The sequence below is a fragment of the Acinonyx jubatus genome, chromosome B1 (genome assembly GCF_027475565.1).
Source record: "Acinonyx jubatus isolate Ajub_Pintada_27869175 chromosome B1, VMU_Ajub_asm_v1.0, whole genome shotgun sequence".
NCBI classification, from domain to species: Eukaryota; Metazoa; Chordata; class Mammalia; order Carnivora; family Felidae; genus Acinonyx; species Acinonyx jubatus.
The window spans coordinates 130,592,974-130,602,812 of NC_069382.1; the positions used below are offsets into that span (position 1 = coordinate 130,592,974).

At 38.2% G+C, this 9,839-nt stretch overlaps 1 protein-coding gene across 1 annotated transcript in view; it reads left to right on the forward strand.

Annotated features, from left to right (window-relative positions):
• HSD17B11 (hydroxysteroid 17-beta dehydrogenase 11) overlaps window positions 1-2,740 on the forward strand; it is a 33,941-nt gene extending 31,201 nt beyond the window's left edge. The window contains exon 7 of the mRNA XM_015067265.3: window positions 1,886-2,740. Coding sequence (XP_014922751.1) covers window positions 1,886-1,976 — 91 coding nt within the window. The 3' untranslated portion in view covers window positions 1,977-2,740. The remainder of the gene's footprint in view (window positions 1-1,885) is intronic.
• Window positions 2,741-9,839: the final 7,099 nt, after the last annotated feature.

The window sequence follows — 9,839 nt, forward strand, 5'->3', positions numbered from 1 at the left end:
GTTCAAGGGTCAACTATAGTTACACTGATTCATATATTCTGTTTAGATCCCCTCAGACTCATTGGATTGTGACAAGTTCCTCAATATTCTTAAATACAGGCATATCTCATTCTATTGCCTTTTACTGTACTCTCAGATGTATTTTTAACAAATTGAAGGTTTGTGATAATCCTACATCAAGCAAGTCTACCAGCATCATTTTTCCAACACCATTTCCTGACTTCATGTCTCTGTGTCACTCACAATATTTCAGACTTTTTCAAGATTATATTTGTTACAGTGATCTGTGATCAGTGATTTCAACTTGCTGAAAGCTCAGATGATGGTTAGTGCTTTTTAGCAATAAAGTATTTTTTAATTAAGGTGTATAAAATTGTTTTAGACATAATGCTATTGCACCTTAATAGACCACAGTATAGTGTAAACGTCATGTTTGTATGCACTGGAAAACCAAAAAATTCATTTGACTCGCTTTATTGTGATATTCGCTTTATTGCTGTATTTTGGAACAAGATCTGCAATATCTCCGAGGTATGCCTATATAGGGTGGGAAGAAAAATTTGGACCTACCACGTATCCATCATGCACAAAATAGAATATTTAAAGTATTTTATATTAACACATTGATTTTTCACAAGAACAGTGTGGAGTAGGTGTTGTTTCCATTTTCATGTGAGGAGTTTAAACTCAAAAGTTAAATAATTTGTTCAGCATTATGCTCAAAACCAAGTTCATTCTCTGCATTTTCACTTAGCAGTTCTGTTTCTTTAGTCTCTTAGTGGAGCATTTGAGCAATATTTTGGATTACAAAGTGTAAAAGTAGTTCCTATTCTCACTTCCTTCCCAGTGTGACGTTTCTTGTTTCAAAAGTCTTTAACATCTCAGCTCTTCAGTTCTACACACCTCTTCTCTGGATCTTCTGAAAAATACAGGAGCATATTTATTTCAAAAACTAAATATTTCAAGTGACTCCTACCCTAAAAGGTGGTTAAACCTCCTTCCTTTCCCTTTTGAAACCAAAATGGATTTAATTGAAAAGAACATATAGTAGTGACTCAGAGTTAAAGTTCTTAATCTTGTTTAAGATGATACATGATAAAGGATACACCCATACTGGCAGATTATAGATGTATATTATCTCTACTGATTATGAAACTGCTGACGACAAGAAGTTGCTATTAATATGGTACTGCTTTCCTTCTAATTGTTAAATTAGCTGTCACAGCAGCACGTACATTCACTAGAAAATAGTCCAGAGAAGTAAGAGACAAATCATATCTTCAGTTTTCAGACAAGGCTTGTTTGCACATATTTATCCAAGGCTTGGAAGCCTCCACCCTAAAGGTATTTCCATAACCGGCTGTGGATGAGAAAACAGCATTATAATGGGGGACTTTAGAAATATTCATTATTGGGGTGCCTGGCTCAGTCAGTAGAGCATGTGACTCTTGATCTCAGGGTCATAAGTATAAGCCCCACATTGGGCATGAAGCCTACAAAAAAAAAATGTATGTTCATTATTAGGTGGGGACTAGGGCAATGGGGCTAAACTCTGGTTTTTTAAGAAATATCCAAAAAATTTCCTGATTCGTAAATGAAGAAGAGAAAGAAGAAATAGAGAGAGAGGAAGCCCAACACAATAGTTTCTGTCTTTTATGTGCCTGTTCCACTTTACTCTCATTTTATCGCAGGGCTCCCTGACTGTATTCCAGTATGATTTCTACATTGCATATAGCTGCCTAATCATAGAATATATATTAAAAAGTTATTTCTCTCATGCAAAAAAAAAGATGATACATGATAGACATAAGTATTTTAAAAGAATATATTTTACAAGTGCATTTAATATTAATTTCCTAATTATTTTCATGTATCTTTTTTTTAGGATCCTTCCTGAGCGTTTCCTGGCATTTTTAAAACGAAAGATCGATATTAGGTTTGATGCAGTTGTTGGATATAAAACTAAAGGACAATAAGTTCTACATGGGCTGCATTCTACATTTAGTTGATGTAAATATATACCTTAAAAATGCCTGCTTTCCAAAACATCATTATATTTAAGTAACATAACTTAAATTCTTCTTCATACGTTAGCCATAAATAAATAAAACTGATTTAGCAGGTCTCAGTGGGTTTCATCTAATATTCACCAGAATTTTAACGTTTAGACTTCTGCTTTTCCTAATTATCTTTTTTTTCTTCAGTATCCTCTTTTGAGGCCCTGGCAGTGCACATTTATTACCACCTCTCCTCTAGCTGAAAGCCAATTTCATATAATACAAAGAGGGGAATATCTTAGGAATTGACCTCACAGAAAATGGAGAAAAGGAACAAAAATAATTTTATAATAATTTCTAAGAGTTTGTGGCTTGTGAAGGCTTTGCAAAATTTGTATTATAAATATGTAAGATATAGTGGTATTTCTAATTTCACTTAAGTTTTATATAATTCACGTGTTTCCTTTTCTATTCTCCATAAAAACAGAAACTTCGGGCTCTCTAAATTTAATGAAGAACTGTATCTAATGGCATTTCACAGTGAGTTTCATGTGATGTAAGAAATACTGCTCAAACATTTCATCCTGCACATTACCACACTGTTTCATTCCAAAGCCAAACATTTCAGCTCAAGGAAACTAGAGATGGACACATGTTGCAGGTATAGAAGCACCATTGGGATTTGAGGCAGAGAATTAAGAGAGTGTACCCATAGTGGCAACAATAAACAAATCAAACTTAAACTTTTGTCTCTGTCTTTTTGTCTTGAAAAGAAAGCTTGATTTATCCTTCAAATTAAAGGAAAATGCATTATATAATCAAAGAGCTTTTTTTATTTTTTTAATATCTGGAAATTTCTTGGATGCAAGTGAGGCTCAGTGAGATGAGAATATGAATTGAAAAAATATTCAGGTTTGTTGGATTTCTATTGAAGAAAAATATTTCCAAGACTGTGTTAATATACACAAAGTAAAGAACTTTGATCCTTCCATCAGAAGGTTCATACTTAGAAAACATATAACTCAGAATCACTGACCCTGGTGAAATGTAGGTAAATGAGTCACATTTAGGTACAGAAATTTCATGGTAAAATATCTTGATTCTGTTTCTAAACAGAAACATACTTGCTTATTTTTACTTTTTTAACTTTTAAAAAAAGTTTATTTATTTTGAGAGAGAGAAAGAGAGCAGGGGAGGGGCAGAGAGGGAGAGAGAGAATCCGAAGCAGGCTCTGCATCGCCAGCACAAAGTCCAACGCGAGGCTCGAACTCACGAACCATGAGATCATGACTTGAGCCAAAATCAAAAGTCAGACACCTAACTGACTGAGTCCCCAAGGCTCCCCAAAACTTATATTTATTTAATATGTGTCTGGTACTTTCCTAAACAGTTGGCTTATTGAACAATTAAGTTATGTCATCAGTGCCACTGCAGATGGTAAGGATCATAAGATAATCAGCTTAAGGAAGGTTATTATACTGTAGATTCTATAATATATGAAAATGTTTCACAGCAGGTATTCCTGCAATAATGTTCTCCCTGCCCATCAACTACCTTCTAATACAGAGAATCCAAATACAGTTGCTGTCAGAGTACATTCTACATTCAGTTGATGTAAATACATATCTGAGTCAAAAATGCCTCCTTCAAAAACATTGTCACATTTAAATAACATAACTTAGACTCTTCTCCAACATTAGCCATGCTCTGGTAGCACTCTACTGGAGTACCTGTGAATAACCACAGAATTTATAGATTTACCTAAACCCTGTCCTGTTAGGTGAGAGTGACACTAGAAGGTTGGAGAGTCTCTTCCAGTCATCTTGGGACTCATTTTGAAATACATGTAGTGTTTATTATTTTGATTAAGTTATACCTGCTCCAGCTTGCCAAGAATAATGAAGTAGGTGAGGAGGAAACACAGTGAAACTTCAGTAAGGTGACTGAGGCCCCAAGATTACTGATGACTTTCCTCTTTTCACAATAAACATGTTTACCTCTTTTTTAAAGTTTGTTGTTAGTATTTATTTATTTTTGACAAAGAGAGAGAGAGAGAGAGAGAGAGAGCCAGAGCATGGGTGGGGGAGGGGCAGAGACAGAGGGAGACCCAGAATTCGAAGCAGGCTCTAGGCTCTGAGCTGTCAGCACAGAGCCCGACGTGGGGCCCGAACTCACGGACTGCGAGATCATGACTTGAGCCGAAGTCAGACACTCAACCGACTGAGCCACCCAGGCACCCCAAAACATGTTTACCTCTTAACACACTTGTCTGAAATTAACACTTGGAAGGATTCTGGCATTAACCATTATGAGAAATAAGTACTACTTCTTGGATAGTACGCTGACAGAATGGTAATCAGTCCTTTTCATGAATGTTAACCATATGCTAGGCACACTTGGCCATTTAATCTTCCAGCAATTCTGTGTAGTAGGCGTCGAAGGCATTGCTGAAATTCCTGTAGCAAGCAGTAACTCAGAACCTTAGAGGCTGACGCCCTAACTCTGTTGAAAGGTTAATGAATGCTGTAGGAGTTCTGGGTTTTTGTTCTCTGCCTCCCCCCTCCTTTTTTTTTCTTTTTTTTTTCTTGTTGCTGTTGTTAAAAAAAAGCTTGTTCTGATTCACTAACATCAGGCAATTACTGCTTTGACTCTAAGTCTGAAAACTTTTAACTGTTATTTGAATGAATGAATTCTAACTCTGAACCCACGTCCTAACAGTTTAGTGGGAAAACTCATCTCAACCACCAATAGGGCCACTTCTGAGAGTCACACCAAAATCAAAGAGGCTTACATTGCCTTGGGGTAAACAGGAAAGACTTCTCTAACTGTCAACTATCATGGTCCTCTGTGGTCCTAATATAGGACCTTGATAACAGACGGCTCTCTCTTTTGTGGGGTACAGAAATCCTGACTGTTGGTAAGGAACTAACACTCCCTGGAGACACCATAAAGTCTTCCTGAGCCCTTGCTATCACCCTGGAGCCCTGCTATGGGACAACAAGGACTCACTGGCCTCTCCTTATTCCCTTTGAGAATATTCCCATTCTTGCCTTCAGAAGCACTCTTCCCTGTCCCTGTCCCCATGCTACCATTCTCATGCCAGAAATCTATTCTTTTTAATGGAAATAAGGATTAGAAAGAGTAAGGAATCAAGCCAAGGAAAAGGGTTAAAATTGACCCTTAGTAGGTTGTCAACATCAACTTGGCTAGCAAGTAAATAGCTAATGAGGATTTTACTGTGGGGGAGGGGAGCAATTATTAAGAGCCTCCTCTCCCAGGCTGGGCAATAGACTTACTCCCTTGAAGAATTCTGGGTGGTAGACATCATTATTCCCATTTCATAGACGAGGTAGCCCAAAGGCATTCACCAAACTTACCTGAAATCACACTGCTACTCAGAGGTCAAGCTGAGGATTTGAGCCCAAGTTTGCTGACTCATTATCCTACAACCTCAGTGGAATTCCTGGATAGTTGAACCATCACCCTAAGCCCCCTCTGCTTCCTTTTACTCAAGCTCCCCTTGGTATTCAGACAATATTCCATAATTAGCCAATGAAAATCTCCAATGGGAATTGAAGCTGTTTCATCTAGGAATTATTTTAAGGTAGAATGAAATCCTAAATCCTAGTTGCTCAAGTATTCTACCTAAAAAAAAACAAAAACAAAAACAAAAAACCTAGCCTGGACTGACCCAATATCGCAACAGTCTAAAGTTTCCTGAAATTAAAAAGCTGAGCCTGAAAATACTGGGATAGTCTTAATCTGCACTGGCCATCACATCCTTCCCAAAAGTAGATAGAAATTCCCGGTACACTTTAGAGCCAATCTGACCACTCCAGTTGTTTTTCGTTTTGTTTTGTTTTGTTTTCCTTTTTCTTTCCCTCTTTTTTTTTTTTTAATTGGTCTAGGGATGACTGGACAATCTCAGGATGAGAGAGATGTGCCTTTTACTTTCATAGACTTCCCTATAATTGCGGGTGGCCTCGTATAGTAATTCAAGCTAGCATCTTCTCTACACCATCTGTGTTCCCCAACAGAAAATGGCACATCTGACAAGTGTCCAAGCTAAAAACCTGGAATTACACCTGCCTCCTTTTGTTCACCTTCATCCCTCATCTCAGAAAAATCCTCTAGTCCTTGGCACACACGTTAAATATTGGTCACCATTCCCACACTTATATTTCCAGCCTGAATCTCTCCTCTGAATGCCACACACATGCAAATACCTTCTTGATATCTCTGCCTGTATGACCTGCAGGCATTTCAACGCAATATTTCTGAAACTGAGATTTTCGTGTTATCCAAAAACTGTTCCAAACCACATTATTCCAGTTGCTCAGGTCAAAAAATGTAGTGTCATCCTTGATTCCTCTCTCTCACTCCCCACATTCATTACAAAAACAATTCTGTTTGTTCTACCTTGAAGATATATACGGGGGTGCCTGGGTTGCTCAGTTGGTCAAGTGTTCAACTCTTGATTTCAACTTAGATCATGATCTCATGGTTCATGAGTTCCAGCTGTGTCAGGCTCCGTACCGACAGCGGAGCCTGCTTGGGATGCTCTGTCTCCCTCCATCTCTGCCCCTCCCTTGCTCTCTCTCTCTCTCTCTCTCTCTCTCTAAAATAGACAAATAAACATCAGATATATCTATATCTATATCCAGAATTCTATCACCTCTTATCACCCCTACTGCCACCACCCTGATGCAAGCCACCATCACCTCTTGTTACCCCCAGCACAGCAGCCAGAATGGGTCTTTAAAGTATGAGTTCACATCATGCTTCAGCTCACAATATCCCATCAGCTTCTCGTCTAAAACTTAAAGCTAAAGTTTTTACCATGACCTAGAAGGCCATATGTAATCTAGTCTTCTTCTCCACTACCTTATTACCTGTATTAGAGTTCTCCAGAGAAACAGAGCCAGTAGGAAATTTTATATACCTACATACATACACACATACATACATACATACATACAAGAAGAGATACAGTTCAAGGAATTGAGGAATTGGCTCATGTGATTGTGGGAGGCTAGCAACTCTGAAATCTGTTGGGGAGACAGGAAGACTGGAAACTCTTGGGCACAAGTTGATGTTGCAGTCTTGAGGCAGAATTTCTTCTAACTCAGGATATCTTAGTTCAGGCTGACAATATCAAGGATTTGGTGTCTAGTGAAAGCCTGCCTCCTGGTTTACAACCAGCCAGCCTGTCTTCTTTCTGTGCCTTTACATAGCAGAAGGGGCAAGGGAGGTCTCTGGTATCTCTCTCTCAGTCTCTTTTTTTTTCCAAATGTTTATTTATCTTTGAGAGAGAGAGAGATAGAGCCCTGAGTGGGGCTCTGTGCTGGCAGCTCGGAGCCTGCTTGAAATTTTCTCTCCTTCTCTCTCTCTGCCCCTCCCCTCTTTCTCCCAAAACAAATAAATAAACATTAAAAAAAAAATAAAGACTACTGATCATAGATATTAAGCACAAAATACCTTCACAGGAATACCTAGATTACTGTTACACTGAATAGCTAGAAACTATAACCTATCCATGTTGACCCATAAAACTGTCACACTACCCTCACCTTCTTTCAGTTCACACCCTTGATGTTCCATGACTCACCAGACATATTCCTATCTCAAGACCTTTGTATGTCACTGTTCCCTTTCCAGAATGTTCTTCCTGCAGATACCCACATGGCTAGCTCCATCTTCCTTTTAAGTCTTTTTTCCCTTAGGTCTTTTCAGAACTTAGCACTCCTTACCTAAAACCCTGCCTACACAACCATGCCCTACCAGATTCCATTTCTGCCTCTGTTCTCGATTTTTCTCCCTGGCACTTACCATTGTGGAGCATACTATATATCTTCCTTATTTATTATCTTTATTGTCTACATTGCCCCTAGAGCATAAATTTCCAAAGGGAAGTGATTTGTTTTGATGTATTTTGTTCAATGCTGTATCCGCAATGCCTGGAACAGTCCCTAAGACTATATCAAGAGTTTGATGTATATTTATTAAATTAATGCCCATTTATTCTATTATTCCCTCTCCCAAATATCTCTTTGCCACCACTTTCATTCAGGCCACCACCATCTCTGGCCTGGGTGACCTACAGCTGTCCACTGGTTTCCCTCCATCTATTCTTGCCGTTCTTCCAATGCATCCTCCATCCTGTGGCATTTCTAAATCTGATGATGGCAGTCCTCTGCTCAAAACATTTCACTAGCCTTCCTTGATGCTGAGGCTCTCAATGATTGAGCCTCTGTGCACCTATACATTACCTTCTCTCTGCCCTACACTCTCTTATCCAAGACAGACCTAGTCCTTCAGTGTGCCATGATCTTTCACATCCCAGTGCCTCTACACATGGTTTCCTATATCTGGAGCATTCTTATCCTCTTCACCATGTGGTCAACCCCTGCTCGCCCTTTAGGTCCCATTTATGGCTCACCTCCCACCCACCTTCCATCTTCAGGACTGGTGATACTCACATAGCTCTTTATATTTAGGACCACCATGGCACTATGCACCAGGTGAAGAATAAAGAGACAAGAGATTTCTATCCTCCCAAGGAAATGGGTAGCCAGAGAACAGAGGTAATTGCTATATAATAATTTGACAGTAAGATATGAAAGACAGGATGGTAAAAGGGGATTGGGTAGGGAAAGATTTCACAGAATATTTTTATAATTGGAGAGATCAGAAGGTAGTTGAAAGCAAAAGAGACAGGTCCTGTAGGCAGGAAGAAGTTGGAATTAATAGGGAAAAAAGAATAATTGGAGGAACAAGGAAAGAAATCTTGAGAAGTACACAATAGCGATCAAGACCCTTTCTTTGCTACTATAAGAAAAAACGTAGGATTGATATGCAGAGATGAAGCAACGTGTTTCATAAACAGAAAATATGCAGAGGCCTCTACAAGATGTGAACTTGGGATTTGTTCAGGTAGGAACTAGGTTTTGGAGCTTCAAGAAGTTTATAAGACATTTAAGACTACCTAATACTGCTTTATCAGTTTGGTAGGGCACAGAACCTTTGACAATTAAACCTCCAGAAAGGAAGGGGAAATTATTTATTTGAAGAGATTATAATCCTCAACTTCTACTTGGCAGACTACTATAGTTAGACTAAAATAGTGGGTTATAGCAATGTACATAAATCCTTTAAATGTCTCATGTTATGGTCTCCAAAGAAATATTGGCATTTCCCAATAACCACCATTCTACTTTCTATCTCTATGTATCAGACTAATATAGGTTATATAAGTGGAGTCAAACAATATTTGTCCTTTTGTGTCTTTTATTTTACTTAGCATAATGTTTTTAAGGTTCATTCATGTTGTAGCATATATCAGAATTGCATTCATTTTAAAAGAGGAATGATATTGCATTGTATGTATATATAACATTTTGTTTATCCATTCATCTGTTGATAGACACTTGGACTGTTTCTACTTTGGGGTATTGGAAGTCACACCACTTTTAAGTGGAGACTTTTGGAGCATAAATCAGGAGATTTAATGCTCATTCCCATAGTATCACAAAGGGATTTGATTGCTTTGTATAACCTCCAATCTCCCCCAAACTTAAGAGGGTTTCAGGGAAATGTGCATCTCATGTAAAAAAAAAATTAGTTAACTGAAATATTGATGCTGAGCTTTCATGAATAAATGAATCAAACTAAGCTTGGTTGGCCTATAACTTTATTTAAGTCTCCTTAGGACAATACCTCTACTTTCTCTTTTTCCTTCAATTAAACACACACACACACACACACACACACACACACAAACACACACACGTTTACAGAAAGATACCAAGAGACTACCAAGAGACAGTTAGCTGATGCACCATC